The 15148-nt window shown below is 48.1% G+C and overlaps 1 protein-coding gene across 1 annotated transcript; it reads right to left on the bottom strand.

The window, feature by feature from the left end:
- Positions 1-1555: 1555 nt before the first annotated feature.
- On the bottom strand, positions 1556-15129 carry LOC135817940 (DNA repair protein RAD52 homolog). The gene is made up of 10 exons (XM_065331245.1): positions 14748-15129; positions 12347-12448; positions 11706-11799; positions 7857-7924; positions 6767-6885; positions 6508-6580; positions 4962-5820; positions 3979-4020; positions 3457-3631; positions 1556-2197 (listed from the first exon to the last, which is right to left on the bottom strand). The coding sequence occupies exons 1-10, from the start codon at positions 14757-14759 to the stop codon at positions 2176-2178; spliced, it is 1566 nt and encodes a 521-aa protein (XP_065187317.1). The 5' UTR covers positions 14760-15129; the 3' UTR covers positions 1556-2175.
- Between the last annotated feature and the right edge of the window lie 19 nt (positions 15130-15148).

Below are 15148 nucleotides of genomic sequence, written 5' to 3' on the forward strand. Positions count from 1 at the left end.
AAGCTTCGCTCTAGCCTAGGACCCAGTTCCAAGCCACAGAGAAGCAACAACAACAACAACCACGATGGACGCAAAGCATCGAGCTATACGCTGTGGTTTGTACTACAACTATGTTAATTAAAATACTTACAACTACTTTCAAGTACAAGTACTGTAGTGGCGTGCACAGAGCAAGCGAGAAGCCAGCGAAGCATGAATGCCAGAATGGTGATAGGTTTCACAACACTATTGATCGACGAGACACATCGCCGCCACGGCAAACACTTACTAGTGACTTGATAAAGATACATGTAGGAGCAGACGGAATACAATACAGATAATGACATTGTAGCAACACAGGGACACGACACATGTAATTGTTAGATTGACAGCATGAAACAAGTGTTCAGGAACAGTGACCTTACTACATGTACAACCATGCATCCACGGTTGGCAGAGCCCCGGTCCATTAGGACCATTTGAACAACATAGTGGGTGTTGAGCCCGGTTCTGACCTACCAACGTGGATGGTTGTAGTAAGACTAAGGTCACTATTTCCGAATCCGAACACAGTGTCCTCCACCTTGTTTCATGCTGTCAATCTAACAACATGTGTGAACTATAACTAAAAACTAAGTATAAGTATAACAAGGTTTACCTACATGTAGTTTTGAACTAGTATTGGGTTATACCAATCATGTACATGACTGTACATTGTAAGTTGAGCCTGTGTCACGTGTGTGCGACTGGCCGTACTCATCATGGACACACACACGTCATGATGTCACGCTATCCCACAACTAACCAACTTACTTCACAAGGGCACATGCGCAGTGTGAAGGGAAGACTGCATCATTGAGTGGGCAATGCGCTGTTCTTTGTGAAGCTCACCGGTAGTACACATAGTGGACAGACAATCCCTTAAAATAACTGGTACTTTGTAGCGCTCTTCTGCACTGGCACTGCACTGGCGGGCTACAAAGCCACATACAATGATACAGAATCACCAGCACTGCTCAAATACAATGTAATTGATTGATAGCACTATGTGACTGTCCCTACATGAGGTCTTGTGTCCGAAGGCATCCACGATGCACGATACATACAGTATGTGTGTTCGATTATCCGGTTCCCTCGCCTATCCGGATAGTTTTGTGGAAAATGGACGTGTGCGGTTATGTGAGGTCTGACTGTAGCACCAACCCCATACAGCTCATGCTACTGCACAGCACTATTGAGTGTCATGACCCTATAGATACCATGGTCAACTATACTGAGACGCATAATATACAATTGTGCCAACACGCTTGGGGTAATCACATTGCAACACGTAGGGACGATCAGCCAGTCCCGACATAAGACCTCAAACTGTACATAAACACAAGTTGCTCAGTGAGTGTATTCGACACGAGCATGCAACAAGCAGGTCACTGGCTGGCTTGTTGGCAACCAGGGAGTCGTAGCCAGACGTTTGGGTACGACTCCCTGTTGGCAACACATCAAGCAGCTGCCAGCTCCGTACACACAGTATATGCATGCAGACCAGCGTGACCACATCACACCAAGTAGGCTGCAATGAGGCATGCCAGCAGAAATATCTGCGACAGGGTTCCTTTACTTATATAAGGTAATGATACGAGATTACCAATTCTAAAACTTCTCCATAGTTCAACTTAACACTTCAGCAAAAAATCTAAGTCTTGCATGTGACATGCTAGGATTTAAAAAGCAGTGAAACAATTCAGCGGTACATTATCAATAAAGCCGTTAGCGGGATAAAGGTGGGCTAAATGCCCTGGGTGGTGTGATTAGGAAGTGAGGTGAGGGAGTAACATTCGATAATGCTTGCTCTGTAATATAGCATCGAATGAAGTTCATGTGGAACACATGTGGTGCTGACTAAAAGGAAGAGGGCATTTGCTTCTGAAAAGTTTTCTTTTGAATTTCAGTCCCACAGATGTTATGCTGCACATACTAAATGTACCTTGGTGAAAGTCAGGCTCTGCATCCTCCACTTGAGGGAGAGGGAGAGAGAGAGGGAGGAAGAGAGAGAGAGAGAGAGAGAGAGAGAGAGAGAGAGGAGGAGAGAGAGAGAGAGAGAGAGAGAGAGAGAGAGAGAGAGAGAGAGAGAGAGTCAGCAAATGAGCAAGAGCTGCGACATCTAGATGGGTCGCACAATAATTCAGCTAAGCAGGTTCAGCGTGGCAGCTTTGCATATCTGTGCAGGAGAACAACAAACAGAAAAAAAGAATAGTGTTTAGATTGCATGGGGAAATGGTACACTACCACGTAATTAGGATAAGGAATTAGTCATTGTGCTGGGCATAACCTGGTGAAAAGGCAATCAAGTCTTAGTGAACAGGGAACAAGGTACCTTGAGGAGAGTGAGAGAGAGAACAAAGATTAGTTGAATTCCTTGCCCTAATTCGTTCCCTGCTCCGTGTCAGAAGTTTATGACATTGCAATATCAAAAATACACACAAATTCATCATTTGGGTAGCATGCACTTGAAAGTGCAAAAAAAGGTTTTGGGCGACCCGACTGACTGTATGTTTGAACGCAGACTGGACGAGTTTATTTAGTGCGAATAGTGCACAAATGCGTTAGATGTTGAGAACTTTCTTCGAGCAGGCCACAGTACTTTGCGGGCATTGCGTTGACGGAGAGCCTACACTAGCATCAAGAGTACTGTTTTCTGATGATCACTTAGTGCGTGAAACTCGGAGTAAAAACACTTTCTCTGTCCTCCTATGGTTTGAACCAGCTCTACCACTTGGTATTGAGCACTCTCTTGGACAGCCTGGAACCTCTCTGTTTTATAGCATCAAGAGTAAATAGGCTCCCAAGAGTGTGCAACTCTGCATGCCGGTACGTTTCGTTATGCGTACAAACGAAGGATAGCGTGCGCGCAATCCAAATACCTGCCATGATCATGCTGGCGAGTTGCACACGCGCAGTGAGTTTCTGTCAGGGAGTGCTTTTATTATTACTCCGCTGCTCGCTAAAAACGGGCTGGAAACGTACAACTGGAACACTACACCACATGTTGTGAGTTTTCGCCGTCGGCCAACCCCATAGAAAGGGTATCAGGAGTTGCACACTCTTGGGAGCTTATATATTCTTGCTAGTATCGAGAAGGGTTACGATAGGGAGTCATAAAATATCGGTATTTTACAACTCCCACGTTCAACTGCATTGTCAACTTATTCAGCACGGCCCTGCGGACAATTATGAATATGATCCTACCTGAAAAATTATCCGGAGAAACCCTGGTTCAAGGGGCAATGCTTAGGGGGTCGTCGCAAAAGTATTCGTCGTCCCTGAAACGAACATCGTTCATTTCGAACTCAGAGCCCCCCCCCCCCCCTCCAAAAAATAAATAAAACCAACTTACTATGTGCCCCCCCCCCCCCCCCCGGTTTTCGGCTCCTGACAGTACTGTATGAAGGACACTGGACATCCCAACTGAAGCGTTACCTCATCATCTGACGAGCATCATCGCCTGCACTGGTCCTGCCAATAGCCGGTCCCATGCCAGTCATCAATGCAGCAGGAGGAGCAATGGCACCAGCTTGAGCGGGTGCAACAGCCTGGCCTGCATCACCAGGTACATCTGTAGCGATTTGTGAGAGTCTCCAAAAGTCTTCATCCTCTACAAGCAAGCAAAAGAGAGGCAGAGAGAGAGAGAGAGAGAGAGAGAGAGAGAGAGAGAGAGAGAGAGAGAGAGAGAGAGAGAGAGAGAGAGAGAGAGAGATAGAGATAGAGATAGAGAGAGAGAGAATAGACAGGGAGAGAGAGAGAGAGAGAGAGAGAGAGAATAGACGGGGAGGAGAGGCAGACAGACACAGACAACATGAGAACACAAGCTACATGTAACAGCGCAGATCGACATCTTTGTGGCCTCATCTGACTTCTTTTCAGCTATCCAAATCTCAGTACGGTAGTAGCCACATGTGCACACATGCACAGATTAAAAACAAGGACAACAGCTTGCCATACCTTCCGTAACGAGATTGCAACTGTCAGCACCTAGCATGTCACCTACATAAGAACAGAAGCAAACAAGCAAAGAATCAATGAAGACAGAGCAGCATGTCAGTAAGAGCATTGAGCAGTGTTTAAAACAAGTTTGAAAGCCACAGAAAGCTGTGAGAAAACAGTGAAACCTGTCTAAGCCGACCGCTCAAGGGACCTTCCAAGCGTGGCCCGCCATGACAGGCGATCACCGTATCCAGAGTCATTTGACTGCGAATAACATCCCTTGGTCGGTCCTGGCCGTAGTGCTCCTCTAAGGCAGGTGGCCACGTTATCAGAGTGGTCACCTTGAAAGGCTATAGTGAGTGAGTACAGTGCAAGCAGAGTTTCATGCCCAAGAAGATCTCTCTTGAAAAACGGTGACCTGTTTTGATACGATAGTAATCAGACTTTTTACTGTAAAAGCCATTATTCTAACGAGGCGCATATATAACGATTTCCTAAAATTGACCAGTTTACGTGTATCAAAGGTAACGATTCTCACTCATTCTCAACGCTCGATAGCAACAATACGTATAGATTTCTGCCTAACGTTTTCTATTTTAACGACAGATTTCTCCTCGTTAATTCGTTAGAATAAGCACTTCGCTATATATATATATGGCTTTTACAGTATTATAATTTCACTTGAGATTACTATACGATTCCATCATACTGTAAACTGCCCAATATTTGCGTCACAAAATTTTCGCGATTTCTCAGAACCAGCGAGTTTACGATGGCAAATTTTCGCGGAACACTGTGGCCATACTCACTGTCGAAGTTTGATTTCACGACGGTTAATATTCGCGTTACGCTCTTCTCGCGAAATGAGCAAACATTAGGCAGTTTACAGTAACGTACGTAGCACAGTCACAGGGTTGCAGCATTGTGATCACAGCACTTCTACAGCCATACACACACAATGGAATGCCCAGTGTTCTCAAAACCAAACACGCATCACCTACCTGCAAGCTTCTCTGCGAGTTCCACTTCGCCTTTCGCTGCACGTCCCGGATTGCGGAGTTGGGGGTCTTCATATGTCGAACTGCGCCGCTGGTGCTGTTGCTGCAGTGGTGGTGGTGGCTGGACCAGTTGCTGCTGCTGTATCTGCTGCTGTTGTGGTTGTCTGTGTTGTTGGCGCAGCTGTTGAGCTCGCAATTGCCGTTGTTGCAATTGCATCGCACGTAACTGCTGCTGATTCTGTTGCTGCTGCTGCTGTTTTTGTTGTTGTTGTTGTAGTTGTTGTAGTTGTTGCTGCTGCTGCTGCTGTTGTTGTTGCTGTTGCTGCTGCTGCTGTTGTTGTTGTTGCTGCTGCTGCTCTGGTTGTTTTAGCTTTGAGTACTGCGGTTGCTGATTCTGTGGCTGTTGTTGCTTTTGTTTTTTCGACGGTGAAAGCGGCCGAGGCTTGTTGCTTGACTCCGTGAGCGGAGTGGGTGCATTGCCACACGCAGAATCGAGACTGGGGGACATGGACGAAGCGTTGGTTCCGGCACTCACAGCAGTGGTCGTGTTGTTAGTTTTGCTAGTGACGGGCGTGTGGACCGCTGACGCAGGCCGTTTAGGCGCCGGCTCTCCACCACCGCCGTGAGACCGGCGTGCAGCAGCAGCATTGGTGGTATGCGTGGCCTGCTGGTGGCTGCGCTGCGGGGTGCTGCTGGCCAGAGGCACGGCATTCTCGTCACTGGCCGCGGCCACCGTGCTGACGACCAGCGATGACGACTCGGCAACGTACGGTGACATCCTGCCAACAGGCTTGATGAACTCACCCGGATGCCGGAGATCGCTCTCGGTTAGGTTAGTTGATGCATCCGCCGCACCGGTTCCCTGAGCACAGGGAACATACAGCAAGTTTGCAACGCTCAGCAGGCCATTGGCTAATTGACTGACAAGAGAACATGTTGACTGTTGCTGTAGATCACTATGAAAACAAGAACAGTCGCACACATATCTGGATTATGAGCTCGCTGTTTCAACCTTCTCAGGTCTCATCAGCGAAGCTCAGGGGGACTGACCGAACAGATCGCAATGATTATGAATTACTGTAGCTAAAACAAGTGCAAACCTCCACAGGCGCAATCACATCTGTACCCACATATGCACGTACAGCACACACACACACACACACGCACACACACACCACGTACCATGTACCATGTATACACCCGTCGCAAGAGAAGCACGCAAATCTGCAAATGCACTGGATGTGCACCCACAGATTTTCTCTTAAAGCAACGATAGCGGACTGGATCCGAATGAGACAGATCAAGACTAGCGCCAGATAACTGTCCAATCCACACAACCTGCGAAGCCATGTGAATCGACCACCAATGCACACCTGGTCTACACCACACGGAGTACATCGGCATAAAACGGCCAAGACAGTTACCTATGCACACCCTACACTTGCTGGGGTAACCAGTATAGACAGCACGCTGCTTTGATAGAAGCAGACACTAGATGCACTGGTGCCTTGAAGTGAAATTGGAGGCACACACACACACACGCACATACCTTGAGCATGCGCTGGATGAATTTCAAATAGTCGCGGCTACTTATGCAGTTGCCCATCGAATTGCCAAAATTCCTGCCAAGAAGGAAACAGAACAAGCACGCAGTGAAATGTTGCGCATGCAAGATCGGCCACGAAAAGCATGAACAGAAAGAAAGTCATAGCTTTATAAATTTCTGATATCGTGACAAAATACACGATTTCCGGGAGCACGCACACGCACAGACACGCACACATACAAACACACACGTGTATGCTTACTTCATGGCCCGCTTGAGCCCGTCCGTGACTGCCTCCTTCCTGGCCTTCTCGATGGAGAGTGCCTTGGAGCGCATGCCCTCCGACACGCCATAGCCAACGTCCTCATGGTACACACCGTCCTGTTGCAGTCATACAGGCAGATACGGCACTGCGCTAAGTAAAAACCGTTAACGTTTGGCTATTCCGGCCTGTCAGGAGAGTCCCTCGATACGCCCCCATAGAATTTAGTCAATCCTTTAAAAAAATTAAAAGCCAATCAATCAATGTCAAAATACCCTTCCATTGACTTGAGTGGTTGAGGCTATGCTGCAATTCGTAGAAGAATTTCTCGACTGTTGTTAGACAATAATAGAAGTACATCTTGTATGAATGAATGAGTTGAACGTTATCCAAGAGATTTGAGCATGCTGGAAGCCAGGTTGATCATTAAACCAGATTCATCTCTCACCGATGGGTACGTGTAAATAAAGTGAATAAACTGAAGAAGAAGCAAGCGTTCCACGAAAGAGTGCAAGGAGACGATCACAGTATCACCACTCCTACTGCGACTCTTGCTCAGGAGTAGGAGTTGGCATGTTCGATTGGTTGGATCCGGATCCATATCGATTGAGGGGATCCTTTGGATCCACCAAGGTCCAATCAAACGCTGCCCCGGGTCGAATCTCGAATTTTAGTGGTTTTTGAGGGCTTCCATGAGAGAAAGCAACGATTTCCGCATCATCTCTTTTATTCCCGCCACTTGTACAGGTATCACGTACAGAGCACGTTTTTGGCAAAAAAAGAATCCGGTGGATCCGGTCAACCCTGCTCCTGGAGTAGGGCTGATCGGATCCAAATCCGTTGGATCTGGCATATATCGAGTGGATCCGATTGATCTGGATCCAGATCCAACCAATCGAACATGTCCCAAGTAATGCTGGGCTCTCAAGACTTTATTAAACATTTCTGAAAGGACTGAACTCCAAGCAGCCTTCAGAAGATCAGTACAATGGTGGCACTCAGCAAACATGCAGGCAGGAGGCTCCAACTTTGTCATTGAGTACGACATACTACTGAGTACGGAACACTGCCATCTTTCCAGAGCACTGACCTTTAACTGCACTTTAACAAAGGCGCTGACTCCCACGTAGTACTTTCCGCCCTGCAAGTCCACAAAATCTGCAGGGAAAAGATGGAGAGAAACAGCAACAGATGCTCACAGATCCCTCTGTGTCTAAAACGAACCCAATCCGCACTGCACTCACTGGGTTCTAGCTAGGGAGTCGTAAAAAAGTAATATTAATTTTAATTAAATATGGTATTTTATGACTGCTTGGTTCTCGCCAAAGGAGGCGATGAGGGCACCGTGCCCTACTATGAAAAAGAGGCCACACAGTCACTCCTACAGGGATATAGTACGGTGAACTTCAAGTGCACTCATATCTCTCCTATCGTCGCAATGCATGTTTCGCTGAGTGAACATGCTTGGCAGCCATGTTGGTAGCTTAGTCCCACTGTTGCCACACGTTGCCATATCAGCCAAGACCAAATGCTGCCCACTTGACCGGGGTGCCCGCAACTTCGACGTCCGGGTAATAGAGATACGGGTGTGCGTGCATAACAAGTCTCCTAACTAAGGGCCATACAAGAGAGCTCGTAGGCGCATGAGCCTACACTGAGTCATTATACTTTTTTTTAAATAAATTAAAAAATACTCGTACTACACATACAAGGGAACATCTGTGTAGTGTAAGTACGATGGCATGGGACATGTACGAGTACGTGATACAGAAGCCAGGCGTCGTCCGTCAGAATGTGATGGAGTTGTCACTACATTATTATGCACGTGACACCAGTCTGCAGAACATGCACCTGAAGCGTTTGTCAAAACATGCACGGAATAGTTCACGGAGTTACGATATAGACATTTATGAAAACCTTACAAAACTGGTTTGAGTCCTGGTGGTGACAGCCAATTTTTTTCCAGGCTTTTCCCATTTGCGTCTTTCCCTCAAACCAGTGAAAACCTTACAAAACGCACGTTTTCTCAGCATGTCTCCCGTGCAGGTGATGTACTACACAAAGCCATATGCAAAGCTGTCAGCTGGATATCAGTATGCGTTCGGTCCATGTGTCCTGCATCTGGTACAGGTCTGAGTGCTTCCTGGCTTCGGAAAGCAGCCCCAGAAACCATCCAACCATCCACGGGCCTAGCCTACTGGTATATTGCATATTCGTGTTACGACTTCCATGTCTTGATCCACTTGCTTACGGGATAGGTTGACAAAGACGCTTATATTGCTCTCGCCAGCTTTTATTCTTGTCTCAACGGTGTGCCATGTACAGAACACATTGTGTTGTATGCACGGCCGTGCCGAGCAAACACCATGGCCACTTCCCATGGAATCCAGCCGACACTTCTCATCCTCATTCCAGGCCGAGTCAGACTCCTGGGGCTGGCGACTTGATGATTTGACACGAGCAAAATTTGTGGAAGCGGCCGAAACACTTTTTTTTTAAGGCAATGGTTACACCTTGATCCTTGAGGGTGGTGGCAATCATGGATATGAAAAAAAAAACTCAATCTGACTGAGCCTCTCGCAGGCCGTGAATTTTTTAAATGGTTACATAGCTGTGGTACAATCATATAGTTATGCTCCTACCTCCGAAAGGATGCCAAATTATGCTCCAAATTTTCAACCACCAAATTATGCCAATAATTATGCCGGCATATTTATATTAAATCCGCCGGTGCCTAACGAGTACGAGGGCAGTACTGCGGAATCCAGCCCGCGCCACGACAGCAGCAAGGGCTGCATGGAATAGGAGGTTATAGTCACATGATGTCGGGCTTCCAGATGAGACACCTAGCCACACAGTTGCCCACAAACACACACACAGCCACACAGTTGCCCACACACACACACACAGCCACACAGTTGCCCACACACACACACACAGCCACACAGTGGCCCACACACACACACACAGACACAGTTGCCCACACACACACACACAGCCACACAGTTGCCCACACACACACACACAGCCACACAGTTGCCCACACACACACACACAGCCACACAGTTGCCCACACACACACACACAGCCACACAGTTGCCCACACACACACACACAGCCACACAGTTGCCCACACACACAGCCACACAGTTGCCCACACACACACACACAGCCACACAGTTGCCCACACACACACACACAGCCACACAGTTGCCCACACACACACACACAGCCACACAGTTGCCCACACACACACACACAGCCACACAGTTGCCCACACACACACACACAGCCACACAGTTGCCCACACACACACACACACAGCCACACAGTTGCCCACACACACACACACACAGCCACACAGTTGCCCACACACACACACACAGCCACACAGTTGCCCACACACACACACACAGCCACACAGTTGCCCACACACACACACACACAGCCACACAGTTGCCCACACACACACACACACAGCCACACAGTTGCCCACACACACACACACACAGCCACACAGTTGCCCACACACACACACACACAGCCACACAGTTGCCCACACACACACACACACAGCCACACAGTTGCCCACACACACACACACACACACAGCCACACAGTTGCCCACACACACACACACACACACAGCCACACAGTTGCCCACACACACACACACACAGCCACACAGTTGCCCACACACACACACACACAGCCACACAGTTGCCCACACACACACACACACAGCCACACAGTTGCCCACACACACACACACAGCCACACAGTTGCCCACACACACACACACAGCCACACAGTTGCCCACACACACACACACACAGCCACACAGTTGCCCACACACACACACACAGCCACACAGTTGCCCACACACACACACACAGCCACACAGTTGCCCACACACACACACACAGCCACACAGTTGCCCACACACACACACCCAGCCACACAGTTGCCCACACACACACACACAGCCACACAGTTGCCCACACACACACACACAGCCACACAGTTGCCCACACACACACACACACAGCCACACAGTTGCCCACACACACACACACACAGCCACACAGTTGCCCACACACACACACACACACAGCCACACAGTTGCCCACACACACACACACACAGCCACACAGTTGCCCACACACACACACACACAGCCACACAGTTGCCCACACACACACACACACAGCCACACAGTTGCCCACACACACACACACAGCCACACAGTTGCCCACACACACACACACACAGCCACACAGTTGCCCACACACACACACACACAGCCACACAGTTGCCCACACACACACACACACAGCCACACAGTTGCCCACACACACACACACAGCCACACAGTTGCCCACACACACACACACACAGCCACACAGTTGCCCACACACACACACACACAGCCACACAGTTGCCCACACACACACACACAGCCACACAGTTGCCCACACACACACACACAGCCACACAGTTGCCCACACACACACACACAGCCACACAGTTGCCCACACACACACACACAGCCACACAGTTGCCCACACACACACACACAGCCACACAGTTGCCCACACACACACACACACAGCCACACAGTTGCCCACACACACACACACACAGCCACACAGTTGCCCACACACACACACACAGCCACACAGTTGCCCACACACACACACACAGCCACACAGTTGCCCACACACACACACACAGCCACACAGTTGCCCACACACACACACACAGCCACACAGTTGCCCACACACACACACACAGCCACACAGTTGCCCACACACACACACACAGCCACACAGTTGCCCACACACACACACACAGCCACACAGTTGCCCACACACACACACACAGCCACACAGTTGCCCACACACACACACACGCGCGCGACAAACACACCGCATCATACCAATGTTCTGGTGAGTCACGGAGTGCGACCAGCCGTTGAATCCAAACGTCTCGTTCGCCAACGCGATCACACGCCAGCCCTCGATATAGGCGAGCTGGGGGTGCACATGGTAAAAAGAGAAGAGTAGAGGAACATACAATTACTTCACACATGCGTACTTATTTCCACACTAGCACCAAATATCTAGGTCCGCTCGTAGAGGATCCAGTAGCGAATGCCAAATGCTGCTGTCTGATGATCGCTGAAATGCATGAAACTTGAAGTTACAGCTATACAGCTTTTAGCCGCCGGTGAATGTGTATACTGCTCTGTACATTTGTGCATTGAGTACTCTGCTTTGGGCTGCCTCGACCGGCCTTGTTTGTACCACAGTATATCTAACAAAGCTTTAGCAGAGCTTGTAATGTTCTTCAGCGTTTTAACGCGTGTGTGTGTGTGTGTGTGTGTGTGTGTGTGTGCGTGTGTGTGTGTGTGCATGTGTGTGTGTGTGCGCGCGCGCGCGTGTGTGAATTGCAGTCACGACAAGCAAAACCCGACACTTGCCATTGGGGACAACGCCACAAAAGGACACACACACACCCTACAAAAGGTGAGACTACGCAACAGTGAACTCAAGGTGCAAGACCTGCAAAGTCCCTTACTTTCTGGCCCCCGGCACCAGACCGCTGGCTTATGTACTCTGAACCTAGCTTCTTCTCGAGTGCACTCTGGATGGCAGAGTGCTCGTCTTCCGTGAAGTGAACCTGCCCAAACACACACATCACAAGCATCACCAAAAGAAAGGTTTTGTCATGCATTGCATATTTCCTTCAGCTAGATAAACGAGGGCATACACCTCGGCTGCTTGAAGGTGTAATGTTGTATAGTGGTCCCTTTATAATCCGGCATCATTTGCACTAAAGAAATTCTGCTGGATTAGGGAGTGTGCTGGATTAACAAATCTGATCTACTGCTGCAATGTGCATGAAGAGGACATTTTGGCTACTGAAAATTGTGCTGGTTTATAGAGGGTGCTGGTTTATAAAGTGCCGGATTAAAGAGGGACGACTGTACCTGCCACCTTTGTTGGTTTCAGGGTTCATACGCTTTCTATTTGAAGAAGTATACATACCTGTTCAGGGAATAATTTAACCAGTATCGCATCGCAGTTTGCTACGCAATTCTTCTGAGGGGTGAAGCAACTTCAGAAATGCGTCGCAGACAACTGCGATGCATGTTGATTTTTCACTGTACCCTATGATGCACAGTGTACATGCCGGGTGTGTGTGTTAGGGATGAAATAGATGCACGAAGCTTCGAAAGTGCTGAGCTATGCATCCTGGCACCAGGCTGGGTTTGCAACTCAGGTGTTACAGTGTACTTGTGATCTGAGCTTGCACTCTGATCAGCTCTCCAGAATGACAATGTTGTCAAGTGTTTAAGAAAATTGCTACGCAACATTTTTGAATTGCTATTCAAGTTTGATTTTGCGTAGCAGAATTGCTATGCAAAAGATTGAAAGTAAATTATTCCCTGCTGTTAACCATGGACTGCTTCTGGCTAGATTAACTCTTGTGTAATCAATGGTACTAGTGAAGCTTATATCGGGTCAACTCTGATTGGGCAGTTCAATAGCCAATTGAGTCATCTTTCCAAGATTCCTTTTGAGTCTCTCTCCCCTCTCCCGGGGAGGAGACCCACGTGACCAGTTTTGGCAGTGAGCAACAAGTACAGCAAGTACAATTCAAGTGTGTGTGTCATGCGGTCGTCACTACGTGACCGATTGGCAATCGCCACACATGCCCGACCCCGCGACTGATCCCGTGAGCGACCAAGAGTTGTAGGCGACGTAGCAGCGGTGCGGTGAGCGACGGGTTCCATCGTTTACTGCGGGGTTTCCCCACGGGCCAGCGCAATACGATTTTCATGACAAACGTCAACATCAAGTCTGTTTGTGTGCGTACCCGCGGCCCCGGACGTACACTTTTTCTTGTTGGTTGTTGTTGTTCTCTTCCAGTCTATGTAGGCATGTGTACTTTCATAATAAAAATTTAAAAAACACAGGATATGCTCCCCGCCAATCAGTCATAGCGGCATATGCACCCGATGTAAACACTTCCAAAAGGAGAGTGCCAGTCGCCATCAGTCAGTCAGCCGTCAGCGCAGTTCTTAGCGCTCGCTGTTTTGCCCAAGAACTCCACGTACGTTGGCGTAGAAACTGTAGGGACTACAGTCCATTTCAAAACTATAGACGCGTACCTAGGCAAAAACCGTTGTGCCAGCATCTATACCACATAAAATCTGTGATCACTTCGTGCATAAATTTTTCCAAATTGGGCGTCTGTTATCCGATCGTTTAGAAACTATGTGAGAGTAATTGTGGAGCGGACCTGAGCAATATTCCGAAAACTATTCTCAAAAAGTTCCAGCCAAATTTGAAATATTTCAAAAACACTACACGTCCATAGTTTTGAAATGGACTGTAGCCCCTTCCATGCCCCTACTTACTGGCAGAATTACCAGGTAGAATCGGCCATCGGTGATAGATACCGCATTTCCCGACTATAAGTTTCAATACAGTCAGACCTCGCATAACCGCACACATCCGTTTTCCACAAAAAAATATCCGGATAGGCGAGGGAACCGGATAATCGAACACACGTGCTGTGTGTATGTATGCCATATGCTGTAAATCGGTAACCAACGATTTTCTTCCGGATGGCGAGGGATCCGGCTAAAAGAGGACCGGATAAGCGAGGTCTGACTATATAGTCAAGTAAGTAGGATGTCACAGTTGATTGTAGGTCGCACCCCGGCCCTTCTTCGCCCCTGAATTAAAGTGTAAAAAAGGTGCGACTTATATTCGGGGAAATCAGTACGTAAATCCTTGAAAGCAGATTTTGAATTCTTACTTGTGATTACATACACATGCAGTAGATGTATCACCAATTTCGGTGATTATCCCTGTACGTGTATAATTATAGACTATTAGACACATAAAGCATGTGGTCATGAGTCCACGACTTTGCATGGGGCAAATATAATGTAGGGGATCAACCGTACCTGTCCGAACATTCCCAAAGACGTTGGCCTGCACAGTGACAGTAGGGTGATAAACTCACGATCAGCGACTTGGCATGCAGCAGGCTCTACACAGTGAGTTTCCACAGCTTCAGATTGTACAGGCTGGTCAACTTGAGCATCAGTACTGAACAGAACTTCAGAAGTGACTTAGAAATTACTTTTGAAGGTTTGTAGAATGTATGCAGTCATGCAATTTTACTTTCTCAGTGATCTGTTTCAAACCCGACAACCGCAAATGCAAAGAAAACGAAGAAACTTTGTTAGAATTGTAGTTGCCTATCGGAATATCTGCCTCGATCGCTTCAGATAGCATTTGAAGGAAGTCCTGATTTTAGAATCACGTTCCAGCATCACCACTCCATCGATGACTCGCACTCGTT

This window comes from Sycon ciliatum, chromosome 5 (assembly GCF_964019385.1).
Source record: "Sycon ciliatum chromosome 5, ocSycCili1.1, whole genome shotgun sequence".
NCBI lineage: Eukaryota > Metazoa > Porifera > Calcarea > Leucosolenida > Sycettidae > Sycon > Sycon ciliatum.